The sequence below is a fragment of the Ceratotherium simum genome, chromosome 15 (assembly GCF_057802395.1).
Source record: "Ceratotherium simum simum isolate JZ-2026a chromosome 15, ASM5780239v1, whole genome shotgun sequence".
Classification (NCBI taxonomy): Eukaryota; Metazoa; Chordata; class Mammalia; order Perissodactyla; family Rhinocerotidae; genus Ceratotherium; species Ceratotherium simum.
This window is the reverse complement of record NC_141914.1, coordinates 25,861,437-25,889,284: the sequence shown is the minus strand read 5'-3', so window position 1 is coordinate 25,889,284 and position 27,848 is coordinate 25,861,437. Positions and strand designations below refer to the sequence as shown.

The window sequence follows — 27,848 nt, the reverse complement described above, 5'->3', positions numbered from 1 at the left end:
CCCCCATAATTTATCCGCCTACCACTTGGGTTGTCTGGGACTTTCAGTTTTCCTGTCTCTAAAAATGACCCAACACCCCTTGTTTCTGCATTATTTTGAGAATTGAAGAAGACATAGAGAAAGGACCTGGCTTGGGTGGGGCTTGGGGGGAAACAGGGCCCAGTGCATGGTCGATACCTCCTCTCCCTTTCTCAGATGTTATGTTTCTCTGAATATACCACAAAGCCTGGAGATGCGGGGCAGGTGGTAGATGAGATGTGAGTGTCCTCGTTGGGGAAAACTTGTCATTTTGGAAACAGGAATATTTTCTGTAGCTAAGTGAATATGCTTTTTTTGTTCAGCCACCAGAACCCACAGTTCTTCTGAGTTAATCTTGCATTTAAGAATTCTGCCAGATCCCGGGTGCCCTTTCTCCTCCTCCCTTCACTCCATACAATCCTGCCGGATTGGGAGACTCTCGTGTCCCTGGGTGGAGACACGGGAGTTTCAAGAAGCCCTTGAAGCCCCCATATCACGGTGCTTCAAGTCACTAAATTCTCAGGATCGCTGAGATGGGATGTCTTTTTTCCCCCATTGGAAAAGCCCTACACATTCATTAAAGAAAATTTGAAAAATATAGAGAAGTCAGTGGATGTGTGGTCAATCCATGCTGTCTGTCTCCTTCTTGGAGACCAGGATTAATCTGGACCATCTGGCGAACCAGACAAGGAACACATTTCACCCAGACTGGTTCACATGCAACTCATCCAAAACTGTGCTCAGTCAAGAGGATGACTCCAGAGAAGTGGGGGATTATTCTAGGTCTAGAATGTTCTGAAGAGTAGAAAGAAATAAATCGTTGATAATTCTATCACTCATAGTTGGAGAGATTAGTATCTTCTAAACTTTTTTTCTAAGTTAGTGTGTGTATATGTGTTTGTGGTTGTATACAGTTTTGTATCTTGCTTTTTTCATATAATGTTATATCCAAAGAAACACTTGAGGTTGAATTACTTGAATACATCATTGATTAGAACATTGTGACTCTCTCCATTGCATCCCCAATTAGCCTCCCCCACCCCTTCACTTTAAAAGCAACAACTAGTTGAAACGTGAAGCTTTCCAAGTCTTCCTGGAGCAAAGAGTTTCTAGAATGAGGTCATTGTTGTGTTTGATCATTCTGGAAAGACTTAACACTGAGCCCAGCTCTGGGCAGGATTTGATAACACGTCAGTGCAGCGGCTCCTTGCACATCGATGTAGCGCCCAGCTCTTCGTTCACTGTCTCTCCAACACCAGAGCTTGGTCAGGAGGCAGCTGTGAGCGGGTGGGTGAGGGGTTCCAGCCTCCAGTTCCTTGGCACTCGTGGTCAGCTTGGGGCTCCCGCTCTGGAGTTGTGCCCATTGGTTTTGAGCTCTTGGATTGCTGTTACATTTGGGGTTTTTGTGGGAGAGAAGTCTATTTCCCAACAGCCGCTCTGGGCTTGAAGATGCTGACTCAGACTCATAAGCAGCTGACTTCAGCATTCTTGCACTATCTTTCTTACCCCTTTCCCCTGCAGCCTGTCCTGCAAGGGGACCGTGTGGTTGTGGTCTGTCTTCAAACAGGGCCCGAGGCAGAGCCAGGGCCAGCATCGGTGGGGACATCCTGGAGAAACTCCTTCCACTTCTCTCTAGTCTTTCCGTCTATAAGAGGCTTATAGTCCTCCCTCCCCAACCCCCCAACACCAAGAGACAGGACAGAGGGGCAAATACAAGAGATTACAGGTTTATAATAGGTTATACGTCATAAAAGTTAGTAGTGAAGCAAATCAGACTAAGGTCTGGAAGCAGTTGAACAACTGTGTTATTACTGTTGTGACACATGGTCATGGGAATGTGTGCACAGTCAGGGCTGTTGTGTCTCCCTCTGTTTCTGGAGGTGACATAACTTAGAGAATGGTTCTGTCCACAGACTATTCCTGTGTGTGCAAAGGGAGCTTTATGGGGCCATTGTGAGGGTTTCTATTCTTTCGAGTCTCATAAAGTGTCGACCCCTCAGAGTCCCTCTACTAATGGAACATGAGAAGTAGGACATAGTCTGTTTAGTTGTTTTTAATGTAATAAAAGATTATTGCTCAAACTTCATTGTTCTTTGTTGGTTTCTGTACCTAAACAGTGCATCTCCTGGGAGGTGAGTTACGCCATGATGGTAGACTGTTGAAATCAGTCTCAGCCGTGATGCTTTCAGCAGTCTCTGTACTTACAATGAGCGTGCTGGGGTATGTGGAATAATTTGCTAATAGTCAGCCTACTTCTTGGGTTTCATATATTGAGAAAATTTAAATCAAAAAGGATATAGGATTTTGAAAAGAACGCTTTTGGTTTTGTGGCTGTGAGATCCCGAAAGTACATCTAAGTAAGGTCTCATATTTTACTTCATCTAATAGGCTGTATGGCCAGTTTATCCATATATAAAAATTGACGTATATATATCCTTTAATATGTGGCAGGCAGTTAGAGGTCGGGGGGCATCAGCAGTTCCCTCCCAAACATAAAAACAGAGAGAGTGACACTAGTGGCATCATTTCTAGTGGCCAGAGCCAGCCTCCAAGCACAGGTTCTGGGTCTGGGCTGATGGTTTCCAAAAGGCTTCACAAGGCTCTGTTAAACCTCTCCAGTTAGAAGTGCCTCTGACATTAAGGCCTAGTTCTGGACTTCTTGATTCTTGCCAAATGAAACACCTCTTATGGCAACAGTTATCCAGATATGTTTATAAAAGTACTTCTCACCATATTTATCTGATTTTTCAGAAATGTAATTTTCACACTCAGAATAAATATCCTAGTGGCAATTCCTGGGGCTATGGTCACAGCTGTACCTTCTGTCACTGTATTGCAGTTTGCATATTTCATAAATGACTTGTTGCAAGACCATCTTGGATGTGGCTCCATGACAAAGGCCTCAAAAAGTACCTTTTGAATGAACCAAGATTTGATATATTTAGTTTCCCAAGAAAGGGGCCTCTTGGTGGGATTGCTACCACTGTTTGCCTCAGGTTGGAGAACCTAGAAAATTCTTCAGGTTTTTTCATGTCTATTAATCTGGGCTCAGTTTGTTGATGGTTACCCAAGGATGCAAATATGCATATATATGTATGTGTATATGTGTATATATATATCTTCTAGAGAAAGGGCCCCTCTCCCCCAAAGGAATATCCTGCATAGCAGTTTCCCTTATCTGGTATTCTGTAAATCCTAATTATGTACGTGATGGTGAAGGCCAAGAGAGTCATATCCCATTTTGGAGTACTCAGAATATGGTGACTCTGAAAACAGAATTTCTTACAGGATTATTCCATAACCATGATTATAAGGAATGATACATCCGTAATTAGTGAAGATAATTCCACAGAAGACCATTTACCGGGTTGGTTCAGTGCATGTTCAACTCTGGATTCTAAACCTGGCACTGTCCCCTTGTACCTCTGTGACCTTGGACTCTTCATTTCCACCCCCCTGACAGATTTTCTTTTCTGTCAAATACCCCAGAGGGTTATTGTGAGCATCAAATAGGACAAAGCTTCGTGCACACGGCCTCTCCACCAGGGGTGTGGAGTGAATGTTACTACCTGGGCGCCCCACCCGCTTCCTGGAGGAACATTTTATTCCGCAGAGATAAGCATCAGAGACGTTCATGGCATCAACACAGGTTGGTTTTGGAAGTTCTTAGCAGGCATCCATGGTCAGGAATTCTCTAAGAATTCCACCTGTATCCAGACATTGCTCAAGTTCACTTGAAAGGCAAAAAGGTACCAGGATTTGGGGCCTAGTCATATAAGGAAACCACGCATCTTTCAGACTAGCCACATGAACCAGGTGAGCTGGCTGCTCAGGGCTGGAGTCAGCCAGCCTCTTGCAGCTTGTGGTTGGAGAAAGTTCTTGGGAAAACCAGAGTGTAGTAAATATCTGATCTTAGGGCAGCAACAGATATGGAAATGATGATCTCTCACTGAGGGTCATTCTGTTTTAAGTAGGTTGCTGCATTCATCTCATTCAACAAGAGCTCATTGAGCATTCCTTGTATGCCAAGTGTTTCACTAGGATACAGAGTTGGAGTGCTTGTAGTCTTGAATTAATTTCTAAATATTTGTTGTCCCTAGAATTTTCCACTTCTCAGAAACTTTCTGGGAGTGAGGAATGAGGATATGAACCATTTAAGCTTCTACCTTCACCATCCAGACTTATATGAGATCTTGAAAGACAAGAAGGAAAGTGTTGGGAAGCCATTTTGAGAACCTGCCTTGTTCCAGCTCTGAGCTGAGCTCTGGGAATGGAGTTTTCTTACTGCTCTTACTCACTGCTCAGATCCTCTTTCCAGAAACATCTTAAGCAACAATTCACCAGCCATTGGGAAAATGGAATAATCTAAGCATTGGATCTCACCTCACGGCTCTTCTCTCTCTGCTTAGAAAGGGAAGTGTGCAAACAGGAGACCCTGTGATGAGGACTCTGTGTGCACCTTTGAACTTCAGGCCTGATCCTTAAGGTCATGAAGTTTGGCATGTGAAAGAAATAATGAAATTTAAAAAGCAGACGAAAATTCCAGAAGACCATGAGAATGCCAAAGATAAGATCTTAGTCATGAATAGATTTGAATGGTATTAGCTTTTTGATATTATGGAATAACACATTAGAAAATTTTCCATTCTTAGTTAAATTGAAAACTATAATAGACCTCTGGTGACTGAAATAGTTATTCCTAAGGCCCCTTTGGTTCCATTTCTTGGGTATTGAGCCTCTACTTTGAGTTTGGTCTTGATTTTGGAAACTGTGACATAATTGTCACAGATTCTAGGCCTCTGCTGCTCAATGCCTTGGGCGGTGTGGGATTGGATAGAGCCCTGTTTTCCTTTGAGGTGAGTGTCCATGACTCTTGGAACACTGACCTAAGAACTCCATCCAGATCCGACTGCTCCCTGGTGTCTGAAAGTTGCTCTGAGCGAGTCGGACCTGCTGGAAGTTTTGCTTCCTCTCTCAGGGCACCTTCCTGAGCCCAGCCTGTTGCCCTCTGACCTGAAGGTGTGGGCCTCCTATCACCCTGGCCCACAACCACCACCCCCAAAAGTCTTGACCAGATGACCCCACCATCCCTAAGCTAAAGGAATATACTTCCCAGGTTGGTAGTTATTTGACATCACAACGTTGGCCTTTAGCAATAGGCAAATGTTGTAATAATGCAAGGAGAATCTATTTTAATGCCCTTTCTACTATATTGAGATGGTTTCCTTGGAAACAAACTGAGGGTAATTTGTTAGTATTTTGCACTCATCATGAGCAAGCACTAATTAGTGGGATTATTTGCCTCTCGTGCCTTTCCTAACACCACCAATCACACACAGTGGTCAACTGTGTGTTACCTGCTTTGACTATTTACATTTGGGAAAACTGAGGCCCAGAACCTGGAGAAAAGCTCCTTGTGATTCTTGATTATAGATCAAGACCAGGAGAACCTTGCAACTAAATAGCTACCTCATTTCTACCTAATTTGAGTTATTTTGATTAGCTTGATACCCTTCCCAAATATCTGAGTTACCAGGTCAGCCCTTCCTGCCACCACCCAAGCATTTAGCCCATATTTTCCAAGACTTACCTAATAAGTGCTTTTATTTTGGTCAAAATTTTAGGAAACATTTAATCTCTGTTTTCCTAAGTGAGTTTCTCTGGGTTGCGTAAGGAGGTATCAGACACAGCAGACCCAGCTGAAGGACACTTGTGGACCAAGGGACCGGCTGAGGTGCTCATTGGTTTCTGATTATTATTTGATGAAAGGCACAGAGTGTTCTTCTTAGTACCCAGTGGGCGTCTGGCTGTTATTGATTATGCTGAACCCACTTTCCTTAAATGAACCTTTGTTAGCCTATTCTGATTTATAAAACGCTCCTGACACGAATGATCTCATTTAGTTGTTGTTACTCGACCAGGAGATTGATGTGGCTGTTACTGATCCGACCCATGTTGGGGAGGCTGTGGCTGAGAAGATTGGCACATTGGCCACACTCCCTACCCATGGTTGGCCCGAAGCCTTGACCTAAGAAAAGCCCACCTCCCTTAACCCTCGGGGGATGCTTTTCTCTGGGCGGCTGCTTCCTGCCATCTCATGGCTTGGCTGGGCTCTTGGCAGCCAAGCTTCAGCATGGCCCACTCATGTGACATTCCAGACCGACTCTGTCCCTTGAGAGTGCTGCACCAGGCTCTAAACAGTGGCCAGCTGAGGGTGGAATATGGCAACTGTGAACTGACCACAATAACATGACAGTTTTCCAGGTTGAAAATAGTAACCCTCTCATCTTATTGCAATGACCGAGAGGGAAGTAAATTCATGTCTCTCCAGATGTGGCTGGCATTTCCCCAGAAGTGCCTGCCAGGCGGATTGGGCAGGTTTAGTCAAACTCAAGATGTTGATCTGAGGTACCTCTGTTTCTTTTGGCCACAGGCCATCTGTTTTTCTTTCTGAGTCAGCATTCTCAGGGTCCTATGAGAACTATAGTTCATCTCACTCAGCTGTTTACAGACTACAGAAACTGGAAAGGTGAGTTCATTAAAGAACACAGATTTTTCCATCTTCCCTCCATTGCCTTAATCTCCCTGTAATTGATAGAGTTGGTCACGGACCGAGTCCTTTCCCTGCCGCCCTCGTGTGAAATGCAGCAGTAATTAGAGGGACTTGGCAGCTGGGTATCAGCATTGAGAAACCAGGGGCTAAGACCAGAAAGGCAAAGATATCCTTTGAGAGGGCTCTGTTGCCTTTGACAATGGATTCTTAGCTTTCTAGCCCGTGTTGTCATCTTAGAAAGTAATGTTGAGGTTTGGAGAAGCTTAGCTTAAAGCAACATCACCTTATTTGTTTAGTAGTGGTCATATTTTGTGGCTCAGATACTGAATGCAGCGTGTGGTCCAGCAGATGAAGGCAAAGGATGGGGGGCTGATAAGAGCATTGCATGTTAGGAAGCACCATCAGTTGACATTGTCAGGGCTGGTTCATTGACACTAAGCCAAGGACAGAGGAGCAGCTGGCCCTGAGACTAAGGATGCATCATTGTTCACATCTCCGAAGAGGCTTTTGCTGGAGAAATTTGAAGAATGTGCAAGAACATTGGAGAGTGCATGGCCTGTCACTTCTTCTTGACCATGACCATGTCCTGCCCAAGGAATTCTTAATCCTTTTTTTCCTCGTGTTACCCTAACATCTCTGGGTTTCTTGGACATATGTTAAGAATTTGAAATATCTCAAGAATCACATTTAAGTTTATAAGCATCAGTAATACTTCTATTCCTTTTCTAATTTCCAGCTCTGGATGTCTTCCCCTGGGGCTTCAGGTTTGTCCTGATGATGTTCACAGCCTCCAACAACTAATAACATGTTCTGAGCATCTACTGTGCACCCAATACCATTCTAGGCATTGGGCAAACAAAAATAAAACACCATCTTTGATTTTGTGTGGGTTTGCAGCCTAATGAGATGTGGCAAACGAGTAAACAAATACGTCCATGTGATAAGTGATTATATATCTACACTCGCCCTCTTAACTAAATCTTCTGGTCAGCTCAGGTCTCTTCAGTCTTGGGGAAAAAAAAAAAGAAAAGAAAAGAATGGAAAAGAGAAACCCTTAATCTGCCACCCCACTCACTGTCACCTTCTCTTTCCTCCATATTCACAGCCATTTTTCTGAAAACACTTGTCTACACTCACTGTCTTCATCTGTCACCTCCCGCTCAGTCCTCCACTCTGTCCAGTTTGGTTTCAGCCCTGTGATTCCAGCAAAGGTCCCTAATGGCCTTGCCTGCTACACCTCATAGACTTTTCCAGCCCTCATCTTACTTGACTTCTCAGCAGCAGGGGACACTGTTGACCATGCCCGCCTTGAAATGCTCTCTCCCCACTCTCAGTCACAACTTGGTAGTCTCCTTTGCAGGATCCTTCTCCTCTAGCAACCCGTTCACTGCTGGGATTGTCCAAGGCGTGGCCTAGCCATTTTCTCCTGCGTACTCTGTAGGGAATCCCATCACGTCCACACCTTCCGTCACCCCCTATGCTGCTCAGTTGCTCACACTTGCTCCCAAGCTCCCTTTAGCCACTTGCCTTCTTGACATCTTCTCTGGATGTCTTAAATGCACCTCTGTCTCAAGATGATCTCATGATCTGCCCAGTCGTGGTTCTCCTCGGGCTTTCCCTGTCTCCGCCTTTCACTTGTGCGAGCCAGGAGTCATCCTTGTTTCTTTGCCCCAGCTCCTACGTCCCATCTGCCACCAGCTCTTGTCCACTGACCTACCTCTTATATTTCTTTGAAAGTCAGCTTCTCTCCATCTCCGCTGCCACCGTCCTAGTCTGTCTGCTCTCCACACTGCAGTCAAAGTGATTGTCTCAAAACAAAGATATGCTAACATTCACCTTTTAGAGGCTGTGAGTGGTTTGGAATGGCCAGAACCTGCGGTGCCTGGGGGAAGGTGAAGAGACTCAAGAGGTCGGCTGGGATACTGGACCATGAATAGCCTTGTATCTTGTGCACAAAGTATAAATATGGGGGCTGTGCTTTAGGTGATTAGGAGTTGTTGAAGGGCTTTAAGCAAAAGAGTGTCATCACATAGTTGACGTTTTAGAAAAGTGATTGAGGAGGCCACATGGAAACTGACTTGGGGAAGGAGCAGACCCCAGAATGGGAAATCAACCAGGAGAATACTGCAGTGTCCAGGTGAGGCCTCCAGCTTGCCTCAAGTGATAGGAGTTTATTATCAGGCCTTTTGGGGCCTAAAGGATAAACTCAAACTTTCCAATCTAGCACTCAGGCCCCCTTTCCTCCACAATCATCCTCGTCCCTTCCTCCCTCTTTCCTTCTCTTCTTTCCTTCCTTCCCTCCCTCCTTCCTTCCCTCCCTTCTATCCATGTGTTTATCCATCCATATATACATACACACATACAATAGGCCTATGTCTAAATCTAGCCCCTTGCCATCCATTTTATTTTCTCTCTCCTTTTCAAATAGTTCCCTCTAGGCTACCCACTCTCTCCATTCGTCCTCACAAATGAACTCATGCTATTTTTTTGCACCCAAAATGCCTTCTTTCCTCTGGTATTCCAAAATTATAGCTTCACCTGGAGCCTGTCCCAGGCTCTCCAGATTTCTCCCTGCTCTGACCTTGAACAGTAGTGTCAGTGGTGGAGGAACCGTAGAGCTCGCCTAGTCTACTGCCCTTAATTTACAGAGGAGGCCAAGAGTGATTTAATGATCAGCAATTAAAAGAGCCAGCCTTGTGGATGAGTCTCCTGCACATTTTTAACTATACCACACCCTGGGGCACCTTGAACATTTATCCTATGTGTTGTTTTAATTGTCATCTGTTAATCATAACTGGATTATACTAGAGAGGCAGTACATGTAGTGGTTAGGAAGATGGGCTCCAGAGTCAAACAAATGTGGTTCAAATCCCCGCCCTGACACCTACTTGCTGTGTGACTTGGGATAAATTACTTGGCCTCTCTGTGCCTCATTTTCCATATCTTTGAAAATTAGGATAATAATTGTGCCACTGCATAGGGTTATGGGGAGGACTAATGAGACAATCCATGTAAAGTGCTTTGAACAATGCCTGGCTTATTGTAAATATTCCATAAAGCTTCTCTAGTGTTAGGAGATTTTAATAGCTTGATGTCTCAGTGAAATTAGAAATTTCTTGAAGGCAGTAAACCATACATTTCTCTACTGCATGTTTACAAGGAATTTCCCCAATCCTATCAGATAGACTAGGCACTATCCCTCTTTTATTGATGAGGAAACTGGACCACTGCCCAGCAAGTAGGTAGCTGAGATTGCACAGTAGCACCATTCAGAAAAGACATCCCCAACCGAGCAGTTCCAAGGCGTTTCAAGTAGAGTGACAAGGATAGGACCGAGTTGGTCTGAGGGGACTTTCTGCGGGAGCTGAGTTCCAGGGCTGGTGGTAAGGGTGGGAGTGCTGTGCTGTCTTTGTGGGAGGAGCAGCCCTTAGCTGGCAGGTTCTCCAGTCAGTAACTCATCCTTGGAGAGAGAGAACGCGGTGTTGACTGGCGCAGGAAGCCTGTGGTGAGGACGCAACTTGTCAAGAGCGACTTCTCTCTTGCCCTGGAGGCTTATTTAGTTTCTGCTGAGGGAATTAGAGCCAGGCTAAGATTCCTTATGAGGGAACTGGGAACATGTCCTGTGCATTTCAAAATCTCCCTTCTGGAACCAAAGCCGGTGCACGGAAGGGAGGGATAAAATAGTGGGAGCAGCACATTCCCACGTGGCCCAGACTGGAGACACCCTGAGAACACGACAGCACAGGCGAGCAGGGACGGGTGAGGGCAGGGGAGGGCCCGTTATGTAACCCGAACCTGTTTGTCAACAAAGAACCAGGCAGAGCACTTCCTAGGAGGGATTTCCCTTCCTGTTCGGAGGCCCCAGGCAGAGAGGCCCTACCCTTTGGAGGCCTGTGTGTGTGTTGACCACAGAGAGGTCAGCCCACGGCCGGCTTTGGTTCTCCATGGAGATTTGTATGAGGGCCAGCATGTCTGTGACAGTGAGGCCCCTCCTCTGTGTGTGGCCGCAGGCTCAGAGAGGGGGCTCCACACGTTTGCCTGATGCTAAAGAGCGCAGGACTGTGGGAGCTCATCCCAGGTGCCCCTGCTCGGCAGCGTCTCTGGGCCCCTGACACACACACGCACGCACGCACGCGCGCTCGCAACTGGAAGCATATAAAGCTCTGAGTTGGTTTCCTGCTCTTTTTAAGATTGTTGTGGGAGAATTCCAGGAGCTGGGCCCGGGGTCTCACCCAGAGGTTTCCAGAACACAGACAGGACCTGACTGCGGTGACAGGGAAATCACCCAAATGAGCAAAGGCATTCCAGCACACGCCCCTTCTTTTTCTCTTAACCACTTCCTGTTTACACGCTGCCTGTTCTGAGAAGAGGGGAAGAGAGAGAGGAGGGAGAGACTGCGGGCAGGGGCAGACGGAGGGCTGTGAGAGAGGGGGATCCTGTGAGAGAGGCAGAAGCTGAGAGGAAACCAGGAAAGAGAGGAGGAGTGAGCATGTATACTTGTGAGAGAGAGACACTGACTGGGGAGAGGGAGAGGGAGACAGGGCCGTGAGAAAAGAGAAAGTGAAGTGCCGTCCTGTCGCAGGAACTGAGTTAGTCCTCCCCCCTTAGCCCTCTTGGACTAGAATGGACTCCCAGAGGGGACGGAAGCTGCGGTGGAGGGAAGTGAGGGAAGCCACAGCGCATTCCGGAGCTGGATGGAAACTATTTTTGGACCATCTCTGGAAAGATGATTTGTACCCCCAGGGCCTGACATCTGCTTGGTTGTGACCCCTTGCTCCTGAGTCTGGCCAGGATGGGGAGAAGAGAATCATGTCTCGTTTCTGCCCTGTCCCAGGCTGGCTCCTTTTTTCCCCCAGCCCCACAGCCTGAGCAAATCCTCTGAGGTCACCCCATGGCCGCCTGGGGCCTTTGCAGACCCGGAGTCCAGCTTGGGGATGAGGTGGAGCTGTGGCTTCACTCCTGGGCCTGGGGCAGAGGACCACGAGGGCCACGTAGCTGTGCCTCAGACAGCTCGCTGTCCCCTTCCTGCCGAGGGCCAGGTTCACTGCCCTCCCTCATTGACTACCCTCACGTTCCTTGTGTCCTTGTGTCCACTGCACACTTCAGGGAGCTCCCCAGGCAGGGCCTCAGGCGCCTTTGTGTGTCAGCCTCCCCACAAGGCTCCACCAGGCCCTGGGTGTTCTCACTTCAGGCTGGATGTGTATTAGGTAACCATATGGGAGCCTGGAACCCTGAAAGTCTTTGATCCGAGCTCGTAGAAAGTGCTCCCCTTCCCATCCTCCAAGAAGATCTACTCCAAGCCTGCCCTTCCCTTCACTCCAATTATGACAAGGACAACCATGATGAAGATAGATAGCGTTTATTGAGCACTTACTGCATGCCAAACATGAAGTGCTTTGTACGGGTTAAGTGACTTAACTCACACAACAATCCTAGAGGGAGGCATGTTGATTAGCCCTGTTTTAAAAATGAAGAAACCAAGATACAGAGGGGTTAAACATCCCTTCCTGCTGGTAAATAGCAGATTCAGGAGGCCAACCTAGGCACCCTGATTCTAGAAGCCACGTGTTCACCACCACACGCTACTGCCCCATTTTCCGGATGTTTCCTTGTAGCCCTGCTCTGTTCTCCACCACCCATGCTCCATGGTGAACAGGCTCCTCTTCATCCTGAGCCTTGTGCAGAAATCCCCACCCCCTCCTTTTCCAGAAACCTGTGGTCCCTGGTCCTGGAGTGCATGGGGGGTGGGGTGCTGAGGGGGACTGGCCTCCTCCCACACCCTGTCAGCATTCCCCTCGCTCCTCAGTGCTCCCTTCAGATCTTTGCTTTTCACTCCCTTGAGCTCCCTCCCCTCCTTTGAGGCTGTGCCATCTCACTGCGTGATCCTTGACTCTTCCTCGTCCCTGTCACTCACTGACCTGGTCACTGCCTCCATTCCACCTCACACCCACACCCTCTCCCCCCGAGTCCCACCATCCAGGGGGCCCTGCATTTCCCTGTGACGAGCTGTCCCGCACGTTGATCTCCGAGTCCTTCCATGATTCAGCTCTGGTGGCAGTCAGGGAAATTCCAGCTACCTTTTCCTGAGCTCCCCTGTGTACCAGAGACTGTGTTAGGACTTGTAATAGTGCCTATATTTCTAACAGCACTCCCATGGGAAGGAGTTGTCCTCATTGACAGATGAGGAAACGGATCATCAGGCAGGTTTAGGGACTTCCCCAAGGACATCGTGCATGGTGGAGGACAGACTTGAACTTGGTTCCAGCACGGTCCCCCAGCCTTCCATGCCGCTGATTGCCGTTGCCCTGAACCCCACTCCTGGAACTTAAAACTCGAGCACCTCACTCTGGCACAGCCCTCACCCCCAGCTCGTCCTTTCCTTTCTCCCACTACCTCTCTCTCTGCTGGGATCTCTCTCGAGTTTGCCATTCCCTCCATCCCTCCATTTCCCCCCAAACTCTCTCTTCTGAATCTTTCTCTTTAATCAGAAGAATGCTCAAAGACATCCCATCTTCAGAATCCCCCATCCTCCCTCCTCCCATCTCTTCCTTTCCCTCCACAACCAGATCACTTGTGGGAGCTGCCTACACTCGCTGTCACCGCCTCCTCTCCTCTGTACCAGCTGGATTCTGCCCTCCCCACTCCACTGACTGGTGAAACCCAGTAGCCGCTGTAGGATTTGCCCTTGACCTCTGCAGAGCACTGATGCTGGGCTTCCTCTCACGGCTCTTTTGGCTTCCAGGTCACCAGTTCCCCTCCCTCCTCTCCGGCAGCTCTTTCCCAGCCTCCTTCAAGAATGCCCCTTCCTCTAAATAGCCGGCATTCTATTTTATAAAAGGAGGCAAGGGGCCATGTCTTGGCCCACAGCCCACACAAGCACCGTTTTGCTGATGGAAAGCTGTTGAATTCTGTAGAGCTGAAATTCTGTATAAATAGACACATTTACAACTTCCTGTCCATTTAGCTATCAATCATTGTAACAAAGGTAGTACTAAGAATAGCTTGCACATGTAGCAATTCACAGCTTACAAAGTGCTTTCACATGCCCTGCAATATCCCTATCTGTGTGTAATGAAAATATTTTTATGTCTGCACAATATTAAACAGGCATCATTAAGTTCAACTCACTTTGCCAAGGTGTTGGGGGTGGCATTAGTAATGAGCTTTGTTTGGATGAAGAGTCCTTGCTTACCTCCTCTGGGTGTTGTTAGCCAGGATCATGTTCCCAGTCCACTCAGTTATACTGAGTGATTGACAGGTTATTGACCCTTGGGACAGGGCCAAATGACCCTCGTCATTTTAATAACACCTGTTCCTACTGGGGTATGAGGAGAGGCCAAGGGCTGATCAGAAGATGTGGGAAGTCTCCACTCATGCAGGTTGAGGGAAAGGCAGATTGAGGCACAACTGCAGGATCTGAGACATTTGGATTAGGATGAAATGTGACCAGACTTGCATAGTTTTTGACACTGTATATGGGTCATGCTTTCTGAAGGAGACTTGGAAGCTTTAAACCAAGATGGCAAGTAGTGGTGTCTTGTTTGCCAGCTCCCACCAGTTGGTAGAATCTACTTGGAGTACAGTTTTGAGGAGGATTCTGAGGCCAAGCCCAGGCTCCCTGGAAGAGAATCCCATGATTAGACAACACTGTCTGCCATGGGTGTGAAGGAGGACATGGCTGCACATGCCACTTCTTTGCCATAACTGCCTTAAGTTGTTTTTGAAAGGCGATAGGCTACCTGACAAATTAAACTGGGGCCGTCAAGGGAGTCACTGAGGACAGGCATCAGGTGGCTTCAGCCATTTCGCCAACCGTGGAGCCTGGGGCTTTTTCCTAGTTTGGCTTGCGGGGACTTTGCTTTCGAGTTGTCAAATATTTGAGGCCAAAAAGCCACATGGGTAAGGATTTTCTGATGTCCCACAGCCCCTCAGCGGCTCCCACATGCTTGCCCGCCACACTGAAACGGGCTAGGGCTCTTGGTGCTCTGTCCACTTCACAGGTTCTTTGCAGTTTCTTTCTTGTCATATCCTTGCTGTGCTCTGGTGTGTGGGAGCCTTTCAGGAACGGCTTATGGTCCCTGGTGGTGAGTCCTGTCCTTCTCCCAGAAACCACAGTGACCTTTGGTGAACCGTCAGCTCCCACTCTGTCTTGCCCTTGACTCCTAACTTTCGCTACTTGAACCCTAGACCTGGGGCACTCAACTACATTGACCTTGGGTTGGGTTTTAGAGCTCTCAGGCCTGCGTGGTATCAGACGTACCCGAAGCAGCTGGGTTTATTTGCCGATCAACTGTCCTGGTGGAAAGTACAGGGGAGCGGGCACCTCTGCCTGATTGGCCATCATTCCCAGTGAGCAGATCTTTTCACTTAGAGGCCCAGTCACACACACACTTCACCCAAAACTCAACTCTTCAACAAAATAACATACTACCTCTTCTCCACACCTTTGACACTTTGGAATATTGTGTCAGGTTATATTTGGATAATTTTCTATCACCACCAAAAACAATTAGAGTTGGAAGGAAAACAACACTCACCTTCTCAAGGAAAGCAGTCCCTTTGGCCTGCGTACCATCTTTGCTACTTCTACTATGGCACTGACCATGCCTTTTACTTTTTGTACTTTTGTATTTTGGGATGATGTGATGTACAAGCCATTGGAGAATGCCAGAGCTTTATTAAAAACCTAACCCTGGAGGCCGGCCCAGTGGCGCAAGCGGTTAAGTGGGCGTGCTCCGCTGCGGCGGCCCGGGGTTCGCCGGTTCGGATCCCAGGCATGCACCGATGCACTGCTTGGTAAGCCATGCTGTGGTGGCGCCTCATATAAAGTGGAGGAAGATGGGCATGGATGTTAGCCCAGGGCCAATCTTCCTCAGCAAAAAAAAGAAAAAAAAGAGGAGGATTGGCAGATGCTAGCATAGGGCTGATCTCCTCACCAAAAAAAAAACCAAAAAACAAAAAAACCTACCCCTGAAGTGCACTGGTATCTCCAACTCACTTTGAAATGCATTTTTAAAAACAAGGATTGATGGATGGATAGAGGGATAGATGGATATGTGATAAAGCAACAGGTAACGAGCTGATGGTGGAACGTGGGTGGTGAGTATCGGGATGTTCACGGTGCAATCCTTTCAACTTCGCTGCAGGTTTGGAAATTTTCATAATAAAATGTTGGGGGGAAAATTACCCTCGACAGTGAACCGTTTTGATTTAAAACAGACTCTTGACCAGTGTGGTCCCTGAGGCCGGAGAGTGAGGGAGCTGTGTGGATTGGATCCATTTAGTTTGGGAAGACTTCCTGTGAAGGGTGGTTTCCTGCCTGCCTGGGCTTGAAACCGGTGCTGTTCATAGACTGGTAGGGAGGAGGGGCGTGCAGTCCTCCCTCCCCGGGGTGAGCTGTGCTCCCTGCTGCCATTTCCTTCCAACCTTCCCACCCCCCCATGCAACCCTTGGGCAGGGGGTGCTGCTCTCTCCTGTGGCTCACACATCACACGCCAGCTTCTAGGCAGTTAAGCTGCCCTCCACAGCCTCCTCCTGGCCAGTGCCTGGCTCTGCTCACTTCTCCCGGAGGGCTGCCATATGCCTCGTCGGTGCCTGTGACACAGGAGGGCGCTCTCGCCCAGCACGGTATCGGCTGTGGCTCTGAGCCCCTGGGCGAGTGGAGAGGCTGCCCAGCTCGGGAGGGTGGGGAGGCTTGGCTGCTCCAGATGGCCTCCCTGCCGCCTGCAGGGTCCAGGCACCACAGAGCGGACAGAGCGAGGAGGAGGCAGGAAGTAAGTGGCGGGTGAAGAGGCTCTTTGGAGTTAGGTCCTGACCTCAACTGTGGGTCACACTCATTGGTGGTCTCACAGAAGGGGCTGGGATCCAACTACCAGGATAACTGACTCAAGTGTGGGAGTAAAATGGAAGGACCCCCATCTGTCCGACGCCCATCCCCTGCCACTCAGTCTCCTGCAGGTGTGTACGAGGTGCTCAGTGAATACAAATTCTTGGTCCTATTAATATCAGCCTTAGCAAAAAGGCATCAGGAAGGAAAATCTGCTGCAATAATAGTATAAGGAAGATTTTTAAAAATTAGGTGCCATTTATAGCACTGCTTTCTGTCCTTTTAAGTGCAGAGAATCGAGACTCCACTAACCATCAGGCTCTTAGCCCCTTGGAAGATGACCCTCTCCATGCTTTTCACTGTCCAACGTGCACACATGTACGCATCCACTCACAAGTGCCTGGTGCATACTCTCACCCTCACACACTCACACACACTCAGTCCTCTGAGCCAAGCGATTCCCCTGCTCTTGACACCTGCAGAGCCTTGGGCGGGTGGCCAGCCCCTCCCCCTTACAGGCTGTGGAAAGGGTCCCTCCTGTAAGGGCGAGCAGGGCTACCCTCAGCTGGTTCTCCTCTTGGTTTGGGCCTGCTCTGTCCTCTTCTCCTAAGAAGCAGAGGATCCTGGAGTTCAGGCTATGGACTCTGGAGCCAGACTCCCTGGTTCGAGTCCTGGCTCCACGGCCGCTAGCTGTATGACCTTCAGCAGCCTTCGTCTTCCTGTGTCTCACTGTCATCACTTGTGAAGTGAGGATGATATGACCCCTACCGCATGGGATGGCTGTAGGAATTAATCGAGTTGATGCTGTCAAGCCTGGCACACATAGAGAGCATTCAGTGAGCACTGCTCAGTGTTAGCCGCTGCTGCTGCTGCTGCGCTGGCACCTGTTTCTGTATCCTCCAGCTCTGGGCCATGAGTCCAAGGCCAGAGCAAGAATTTGGCATCTCACTAGGAGTGAGGGACAACAACTATGTTAGTTTCCTATTGTGGCTGTAACAAATTACCACAAATTTAGTGCCTTAAAACAACACAAATTTATTCTCTCACAGTTCTGAAAGTCAGAGTCTGAAATTGTTTTCAGTGGGCTAAAGTCAAGGTGTGGGCAGGACCGCACTCCCTCAGAGGCTTTAGGAGAGGAACTGTGTCCTTGCCTTTTCCATCTTCTAAAGCTGCATTGCTTGGCTCTGTGGACTTTTCATCCATCTTCAAAGGGGGCAGTGTAGCATCTTCTGTTGTCCTATCACCACCTTCTGTGGTCAAATCTCCCCCTGCCTTCCTCTTATAGGGACCCTAGTGATGGCATTTAAGGCCCACGTAGATAATCCAGGAGACTCTTCCCATCTCAAAATCCTTTACCTAATCACACCTGCAGAGTCCCTTTTGCCATAATGAGGCAACATTCATGGGTTCTGGGGATTAGGGTGTGGACATATTTGGGGGCCATTATTGACATAACAACAGAGGCAAGAAAAAGCTCTCCTGGTCCTGTGGCATGGCTTGGCCAAGTTCTGGACCAACTTGAAGCACTGCCCCAGCCCCAGCCAAGCCCCACAACTACCCGGGCCCCCTGCTGTCACTCCATGCCAACACTAGGCCCTCTGTCTGCCCGGACGGAGTCTGAAGGCACGGTCAGGGTCTCAGGGCCTCATCCTGTTTGCTCCCCAGTGCCGGGCACTTGGCGGGCACTGAGGGGTTGGTTATGTGTTCATGTGGGCAGGCGCCGATGTGCTATGTGTGTCCTTTTAGGCCACGGCGAGTGTCACTGTGGAGAATGCAAGTGTCATGCAGGTTACATCGGGGACAACTGTAACTGCACAACAGATGTCAGCATGTGCCGGGCCAAGGACGGCCAGATCTGCAGCGACCGCGGGCACTGCATCTGTGGGCAGTGCCAGTGCATGGAGCCAGGAGCCTTTGGGGAGACATGTGAGAAGTGCCCAACCTGCCCGGATGCTTGCAGCACCAAGAGGTAATGGCCCCACCTACAGCCCCTCGCTCCAGCTTCTCACCGCCGACCAGGGCTGATGCTCAGGGCCAGCCAGCCTCTCACTCCCCACCTCCTGCGTCTTCCACCCACCCAGCCTTGCTGGGGAGCAAAACTCTGACTAACATTAACTAAAATAGCATCTCTGAAACACTGGTTCCATGGGGATTTCATAAGAAAATAAAAACAAAACAGAACAAAAAAACCAGACTGCTACTCTAGTTCTAAATAAGTTTAGAAATTAGCAGATGACTGAATTAAATGAAATTAAAGTGGTTTTGGTACCAAAATAGCATCTTCTCAGAGCCTTCAGTGTGCTGTTGTGTATCTCCAAAGGGGATACAGTATGCTTTTTTTCAAATGAATTTGAGCCCCCCCCATTAAGTCTCTCAAACAGTGTTTCACAGGACACCGTATGGGAAATGCTGCTTTAAACAAAACATCATCAGAAGGTGCATGAGATAGAAGGGCGTCCGACCTAGATAAGGCCTGCCAGAGACCAACTGCATGGGCCTTTGAATTTTCTGCTCCATTTATACAGATAATGGAATGCTGGCTCTGCACGGCTGATGAATGCAGAGATTGTCTAGACACGGGAACCAGGCCTGCACTGACCCAGCCTTGGAGTCACGTTCCCCATGTTGACCTTCCATGGCTCTGCCCCTCATGCCCTTCCAGAGCACGAATGAGAGGGAACTAAAGAAAACAAGGAGTTATGCCATCGGGAAAGCAGAGTGACAGTTTCTCTTGAATTTTGCTAGAGAAACAGCTGTGGCGTCGTCATCTGTGCTAAGGGGCCAGGAGGGAAAGAAGCCGGGCACAGATCATCAGAAACAAATAATAAGGCGGACATTGTTTGTCTTTGGCTGGGGAACACAACTGTGCAATTTTCTTTTGGCAGAGTTCCCCTCCAAACGTCTGGCTCGGGCTGATAATGCAGTGAGTTCATGCTCCCTCAGCCTGCCGTAGCTGCTGGTCAGTTGGTGCTCAGAAACGTTCTGGGTGGCAGAACCCCTGGTTGGGCATTTGCCACAAATAATCCAGGCGTGGGTAATTGAAAGCTGGCTGCAGATCAAGAGACGAGATGGACAGCGCCAGATTTTATTTTGTGTAGTTGGAGGGGAGCCGGGGAGAGTAATGGAGAAGAAGAACAGATCCACTTTAGACCTGTTGGGAGTGGAGAAACAACAGAAATGCAAATAACCACATCCCAGGGGAGGAGGTTAGGATCCTGGACCTGGAACCCAAGTACCTGGGGCCATCTGAGCGTGGACTCACAGCCATTGTCCACGTTTTATGCTGGAGGGAGGTGCCCTCCTCCCAGCTCCCACCAGCAGAACCCTTTTAAGTATCTGCTCCTACTCCTTGGGGCACACCAGGTTAGTGGGGGCCAAGCTAGGACAACACACATAGAGTCAATAAAAGTTGCTAAAGCCCGTTTCTTCCCTTCCTCTGGAGCAATAACGCAATGTCAGATTGGCTCAGGTCTGTTAAAAGGCCCCGTGGGAGAACAGCGCTAGCTTTAAATGTTTAAAGCTTTCATTTCCTAGAAGATGTAGACTCGATAGTTTATTATCCATTAAGCCATACCAAAGGAGCAAGGAGAGCAGAGATGCCGTAGGGAACCTCATCATTCCTTCTTATTCGTCTTTGGGCCACACTGACCCTCTGTCTCTTTCACAGCCTGGTTGCAACTTAAAAAAAAAAAAACAAAGTCCCTTTGATAGTGACTTATATCAGGCTGTTTTTCTACTTACTGCTTTCCTGAGAGCCACCAGGTTTTGAATGTCGTATGTCCTTGATTTTCCTGGGGTTTCAGAGCAGCCAATCTCCGCTTTCTAGAACTTAACCAAACATGCCCTTCACCTTGGGTGAGGTCACACTCAGCCTCAGCTGATTTCAATTAACAGGCTCTCTGAGCAAAGTCTCTCTCAGCAACTTGTTTGTTTAAAAGGCCAGACTTATTTTAATACTTGACTACAATATAGCACAAGTTTCAACCCAGTACGTGGAGCACACCAGTTAGACTGATATGTCCACATGAATAATGAAGGACTGTTTCCAGGAAGTGGCGCTATAGTTTACTGACAACAGGGGGTGCAGATGGAGGGCAGGGTGCATCCTAGCTGAGACCGGAAGCGGCCATCTTTCTTTAGAATGTGTTAATCCAGGAGGCTGGAGCAGGGGCCAGCAGGGTCAGCATGAATGACCAGAGTTGGAGCCACTCCTTCCTGGCCCCCAGCCAAATCTTGGTTGCCTGCCCTTAGGGCTCTGGCCTCAGGGGAAATGCAAACATTACCAACTTGTTTGTAACTCCAGAATGTTTCCATGAACTCATTCCCAGGAGAGTGGGATCTTGCGGCCAATTTGGGATAGAATTCTTCAGCATATTAGGACCCTGTTAAGGAAGTCTTGTCTACTTTTTCTTCGTGACCTACTCGCCCATTCCTCCTGAATGTTCAGAAAGTGGAGTAAGGTCTTGTCTGAGAGGCGGGTGCCTGGTGCTGGACCCAGCTGCCACTGACATCTCTTTGGCCTCATTTTCCTCCCCAGTAAAATAAGAGGGACTTAATGAAACGCCCTCTGAGCTTCCTTCCAGTTCTGACGTTCCGGTCCACAGTTTCTGCACTGGAAATGGATAGCTGACCTCTTCATCCCAGGGAATTAAAAAATGATGATAACAAAGGCGATGTGATCGTGTACCCCTCTATATTTTTGCCAGAGAGATTTCCAGACACACAGCTCCTCTGGTCCCCACAGGCCTGCGGGGCAAGCAGGGTGGCTATCCCCATGTAGCTGAGGCCCGAGAGGTCACCCCCTGCGCTCGGGTGCTGGCGCAGCTGCAGGGAGGCAGTGACCCTCCCAGCACCTTGGCTCCTGAGTCCTAACACGGGTTCCTGAGGAAGCCCCTGTTTCGGGGGCTCTCACCCACCTTGCAGGCCACCAAGCACCGTCACCTCCCTAAGTCCCTGAAAGTTCACCCGTCAGCTAGTTGTTTGTCCCAAGCCTTCCTCCCTAGGGTTGAGTTCTCACCCTCCATTTATGCGCCCCCATCCCACAGTCCCCAGAGGGGTCAGGGACCCTCTCTCCCCTCCACAACAAGCCTTACAGACCCTTAGTCAAAGCTTAGCTCCTCCGGCCTGGTGCCCTCGGGAGTCTTATTCTCCGTGATGTAACTGGAGGTGGATGGAGAAGGTCTGGAACTGGGATTTGACCATGTAAAGTCTAAATACTGACTATTAGTTGAGCATTTAATTAAGCATTTTCACACAATATCTGATTTAAACTGTTGGCCTGATACGGGAGGAGCGGGTCTCAAAGTGTCTCCTGTGGCTTCTAAGCCATTTTCTCCAGAAGGCCCCTGTTGAATGTGGGTTTCCTGGGACGGGGCCGCCACCCTGTAGCCTCTGCCAGAGTCTAGTGTAGCCCCAATGACAGGTGACAGTGCACAGCAGGGCCCTTGGGGAACCTACCAGGTGGGCTCTGTCTGGAAGGGAGAAGGGGGCTAGGGCCTGAGAGTTTCCAGGACGGTGGTGCTCAGCCCTCACTGTCAGTCAGAATCCCCGGAGCCCAGGCTCTATGCCAGAGATGCGGATTCTGTGGGTGTGGTTGGGCCCAGGCAGTGGTATTTTGTCTTGCAAGTCTCCTGGAGAGTCTAATGTGCAGGCTGGTGGAGAGGCCGGCCCTGGTGATGGTCTCCTGGTGGGGATGTTGGGAGTTGGGGCAATGTGGGGGCATCAAGCACTGGCTGTGGGGATTTGAGGACCCCTCTGTGAGGCCGGGAACACAGTGTTTTGTCACTCAGAAACTTCTCGTTTGGGGCAGACTCCTCAGTGAGGCGTTTGATGCACTAGAGTGCAGATGGATTTGGCTCCTGGTATCAGAATTTGAAAGGTCTCCAACCTGCAACTTGACAAGTAGACCAGACATGCCTCTAAACTCACATATGTTCCTCCAGAACCCTTGGGCTTCCCCGCATAAGTGCAACAAAAAGGGCAGAGCAGAAACCTTCCCTGAGGCCAAATGTCTGAAGACGGAAAGAAGTTACAGCCTTCAGGGGCCTGCAGGAGGGCTGGGGTGCACTGTTGGGAGCTTAGTTACATGCGTGGAACTGCTACGCAGCATCTCACACCCACGTTCATGCCTCTTTTCCAAAGAGATTGTGTCGAGTGCTTGCTGCTTCACTCAGGGAGTCCGGCTGACAACCAGACCTGCCAAACCCTGTGCAAGGATGAGGTGATCACGTGGGTGGACACCATCGGTGAGTGTGCTGGAGTGACGCTGGACAGCCGTCCCTTTTTGGATCTTGGCAAACACCTAGAGACTTTCTCCCCTGTGGGACCATCTTCAGGGGTACTTGGTGGGGAGGAGGGAGGTTTTAGCCTTAAGTTAGGAAGCACAGCCTTGGTGTCCTTGGCATGACTGCTGGCTTCCCAAAAGGACTTGGGGAACCTGTGCCAGGGCATAGGTTCCCGGCTCTCCAGGACATAAGACCTCCTTGTTCATAGGTTTCTGTCCCATCACTGGAGCCCAGTCATTTCCTAGCCACATCTTGTCCCAGGTTCTCTGAGAAGTTGGTATATTAGTTTGAATAAGTAACATTAGCTGCTACAACAAACCAACCCCAAACCTCGATGACCTAAAATAATAGTCGGTTTGTCACTCACTGAAAGTCCAGTGAAGATGTTCCTGGTTGGCAAGGCTTTCCATGTGGTCACTTAGGAACCCAGGCACCATCTATATCGAGGTTCCACCCTCCTCGGGGTCCTCAGAATCCTCTTGGTTCATTCAGCAAATGCAGGAAGACAGAGTGAGGGATCACGTGGGAGTTTGATACAGCCAGGTCTGGAAGAGGTGTGCCTAACTTCCACCCACTTCTCATTGGCCAGCACTCAGTCGTCTGGCCACATTTAACTGCAAGGGTGGCTGGGAAATGTAGTCAAGCCTTGTGCCCAGGAAGCAGGGAAACCACGTTTGGTGAACAACAAGCTGATCTCTGCCACGTTTGGCCTTAGCCTCATGCAGCTCTCACAGGCTGCAGGCAGCAGGGGAGCAGAGCTCTCCTTCAGTCTGGATTGAACCTGGGATTGAGTGCCGCCCTGGCTCTTCTCCTGGTGGCAGGTCACCTGTTTCTGCAGATCTTGCCCACTCCTCCTTCTGTTGTCTCGCTCAGCAGCTTGCATCTCAGGGCTCTTCTCATTCTGACCTCTCCAGTTTGACACCATCCATCCATCCGTCCGCCTTTACCTCTGGACGCATGGCTGCCAGTCCATTTCTGACCATGAGCCCACAAGGAGGCTCAGACAGAGGTGCAAAGATGTTTGCTTTTCACCCGCTCTGGGCTGCATCCCTGTCTTTTCTAGTACAGCCATTGCTGTCCAGGCAGAGGAGTTTCTAAGGACAAGAGATGCAAATCACATATCTTAGCCCTATATGCATGTGACTGGGTTTGGAACTGGTCTGGAACACTCTAGTTAGAGCAAATCAAAGTGACCCTGTGCTGGAACCCTCATACACTACTGGTGGGAATGTAAAATGGTACAGCCACTTTGGAAAACAGTTTGGCAGTTTCCCCTCAAAATTAAACATAGAATTATCATACAATCCAGTAATTCCACTCCCAGGTATATACACAAAAGAATTGAAAACATATGTTAACGCAAAAACTTGTACATGAATGTTCATAGCAGCATTATTCATTATAGCCAAAAATTGGGAACAGCCCAAATGTACATCAACTGATGAATGGAAAAATAAAAAGTGGTATATCCATATGATGGAATATTATTCAGCCATAAAAAGGAATAAAGTGCTGACGCATGCTACAACATGGAGGAACCTTGAAAACACTATGCTAAGTGAAAGAAGCCAGACAGAAAAGGACATATATTGTATGATTCTGTTTATATGAAATGTCCAGAATAGACAAAAACATAGAAACAAAAAGTAGATTCATGGTTCCTAGGGCTTGGGGAGAGAAGGGAATTGGGACTGACTGCTAACAGGTATGGTGTCTTTCTAGGGTGATGGAAATATTCTGGAAGTAGATAGTGAAGATGGATACAAAACACTGTGAATATACTAAAACTGCTGAATTATACACTTTAAAATGGTGGGGGAAAAGACTGCTTACCTTGAAAGGGACTCCGCCTCTGAGGCTCCCCTGCTGGCAGTGTCACCCTCTACCTTGACCTCAGCTGCTCCAGCCCCAGCCGCCTGTCTGTCTCGGCCCTGACTTGCCTCCTCTGTAGACGTCCTTGTTCCTGCCTCCCTGGTCTTGCCTGACTGCTCTGGCCAAGTCATGGCTCCTGAGTATGTTGAGTCATGTGTTCAGCCAACACATATTCATGAGCACCTACCGTGTGCCAGGACTTGTGCTGGACCTGGGGAGCCCACGGAGAGCCTACCAAGTCCCATCTCATTCCCATTTTCCTGTCCCTGCTACCGTCTTGCTATTTGAGGCCTGGCTCACAGCAAGTTCTGCCTGCAGACTCGGGGCGGTTGCCCCTAACTAGGCACACACGGTCAGAAAAGACGAGACAGCGCCTTCCTGTGGCCCGCTAACTGATTCACGTGCTCTGTGGCAATTGCAGGCGATCATACACGGCTGCCTCAGTCCATCCTTCTGAGATGAATCGGTTGCTTCACGGAGAAGATTTCTGTCTGAATTCTCCTTTTTCCTTTTCCTTCCTTCTCCTAGGCTTTTTTTCCATAAACACACACACACTCGCTCACGCTAATCCAGACCAGGCTTATGATTGGGGGCTGGGAGAAAAAGTCCAGGCTTTCATGTTTGATAACCACACTAATTTATCTGGTTCCAGGCTAAAACTCCTTTGAGTAACAGGGTTACAAAGGCCAGAGCCGAAAAGCATTTCACATCCCGACGTTAACCCGCAGTTGTTACTCAGGGCCGACTGGCCATTCCCTAGCCACTTGCCTCCCTCCCTCTTCACACTCTTCCCTACTTCCTTTCCCTCCTAGAAATCAATCTATCCCTTTCCCAGGGAAGCCTCAGAATGCAGATAATGCCTGGACAGGGGATTGTGACACCTTCCTCTCAGGTGGACAGCTGTGTGGGGACAGGGAGGAGCTGAGGCAGCTTGAGGAAGGGGCTTCCTAGTATAGAGGAGCAAGGCCAGTCAGGGTCCGGGCTCGGCCTGGCCTCCAGCGCTGGCTCACTTCTCTCTGGGTACAGGCGCCACTGTGGGTACCAGTCTCTTATCCAGATGTCCTCTTCTCCTTGTGGGTCTTCTTGGTTTTACAGCCCTGGAGAGAGCTGCTGACCCTTGGCCTCTGCAGCTGGCCCTCAGCCAAGTGGCCTCAAGTGTGAACTCTCTCTCAGGCCTCAGAAGAGATGGAGAAGGCTCGCTCTTTTGTTTATGCCTTGAGTTTCCACGGCCAATTCCACTTATCATCCCCGCTCCAAGCTTTAGTGGCTTCTTTTCTTTCACATCACCCCCAGCAAGCACTTCAGAGGTTTGAAGATTCTCTCCTGCATTCCACAAGAGTCCTCGCATGTAAGGGAATTCATGTCCCCAGAGTAACTTAAACTCAGCGCCTGGGCCTGTTCTTGATGTGAGAAACCTGAACTCATTTTTAAAGGCCCAGCCTCCCCTTTAAGCTTGTCTGCACCCTCTTCCTTCTTCGAGGTGCTGGGTTCCTCACTCTGTCCGTCAGCAGCTCTGGGTTGCTCAGAGACACACTCAGGACATTTCTGCTTGGTTTTCTTCCAGTGAAAGATGACCAGGAGGCTGTGCTTTGTTTCTACAAAACCGCCAAGGATTGTGTCATGATGTTCACCTACGCAGAGCTCCCCAGTGGGAAGTCCAACCTGACGGTCCTCAGGGAGCCAGGTGGGTGAGGGCCGGCTGCTCCCTCAGGGGGCTGGGTTTCTGACGCCATTCCCTGCTCTGGGCACCTCACCCGTTCTCTCCTCACTGCTCTTTCCATACTCCAGAGAGAGGAGGGATACGATTCCTTATAAAGATCAGGGTGTAAGGCCGCCCCTACCCGACAGCTAAGAGTTGAGAGAAAGGTGGTTTACATCTGGGGGCCCATTGCTGGGGCGCAGCTCTGGGGAGCATGGTTAGGGGCATGGGGGGTACAGGAGGACAGGGCCTGCCCTGAGGGCCTCATCTTGGAGGAGACTGAGCACAGAGGATAAGCAAGCACACAACACACTGACCCTGCACGGCTAAGGGCGGCAGGGAGCTACCGTGTTCTGCAGGAAGCATGCAGGGTGGGTGTGCATGGTCAGGGCTGGGCAGGCCAGCGTCAGGGAGCATCTGGGTACACACACAGCCCTGGCTGGACTGCTGCGCTTCCCAGTGTGGAGTCCAAGAAGGGCACGTGGAGTACTGGGTTCAGCATTCCTGCCTCTGCTGTGCTCAGCCCCCTGGGCCACTGAGGAGGTCAACTTCAGTCCAAACGTGGACCCATGCTTTGGGCCCAGGGACCAACGAGCATTTGCCTTGGAGGAATCAGGATTTCTAGTTTGACCCCTTTTGTTGTTCTCTGGAGGGGGCAAGGGGGAGCAGAAAAAGATTTGCTCTCTTTAATTCACAGCATTGCAAACTGTTTTTCCAAATTGGGCCAGACCACATAATGTGCCTTCGCTGGTTCAGAGGCAGAGGGAAGTGTTGTGGTACCAACCCAGGATGCATGCCTGTAAGAATAAAGCCTTGTTTCCCAGCGCTGTCTTTGCGGTTCTTTGAAAATAAGCACATTCGCTCCAAAGGGCTTCACACTGAGGGCTTACAAATGTTGGCTGGCCCCCAGCCCAGCCCTGTGGAAGCGGCTTCATGAAACCTCTTGCTTGCCCAGTCTGCTCCTGAAACCATTCACATGCAAGCTGAGACGTGGTCCGGCGTCCTGCACTGGAGATGGGGCCAGGCTGGGGTGTGGGGAGATGCAGCCGTGTGCACAGTGTGTGGGAGCAAGTGGCGTGGCCACCAAGGTTCTCGTTTAGACTTTGCCATAGGCTTGCTGTGTGGCCTTGGAACAGTCACCACCTCTCCTTGAGTCTCTCACTTTATGTGCACTGGAGAAACCTGCTTGCCCACCCAGGTCTCCCAGCAACAATGTGAGGATCTAAGAGAATGGAAGGAAGACGTTTGGGAGAGAGGGGTACCCTTCATGTCAGATATGCCTGAGGTTGGGGGGTGGGAGGGGCACAGCGATGCTGGTGGCTTGGCTCACCGTGCCTCCTGGTCCCCTCCAGAATGTGGAACCGCCCCCAATGCCATGACCATCCTCCTGGCCGTAGTCGGCAGTATCCTCCTGATTGGGATTGCGCTCCTGGCCATCTGGAAGCTGCTTGTCACCATCCATGACCGGAGAGAGTTTGCAAAGTTCCAGAGCGAGCGATCCAGGGCCCGCTACGAAATGGTAAGCCAGTGGGAAGTTGGAAGTAGAAAAAATGTCAAGCTTAGAGGTCTGGTTGAGTTCAAGCACACGATAAAGGC

The 27,848-nt window shown here is 49.4% G+C and overlaps 1 protein-coding gene across 2 annotated transcripts in view; it reads left to right on the top strand.

Moving 5' to 3' along the window:
- Positions 1-27,848, top strand: part of ITGB5 (integrin subunit beta 5) — a 106,027-nt gene that overhangs the window by 76,819 nt on the left and 1,360 nt on the right. For both annotated transcript variants that reach the window (XM_087439727.1, XM_004424508.3), the window contains 4 exons: positions 18,144-18,366; positions 22,539-22,642; positions 26,118-26,237; positions 27,605-27,771. In XM_087439727.1, coding sequence (XP_087295853.1) covers positions 18,144-18,366; positions 22,539-22,642; positions 26,118-26,237; positions 27,605-27,771 — 614 coding nt within the window. The remainder of the gene's footprint in view (positions 1-18,143; positions 18,367-22,538; positions 22,643-26,117; positions 26,238-27,604; positions 27,772-27,848) is intronic.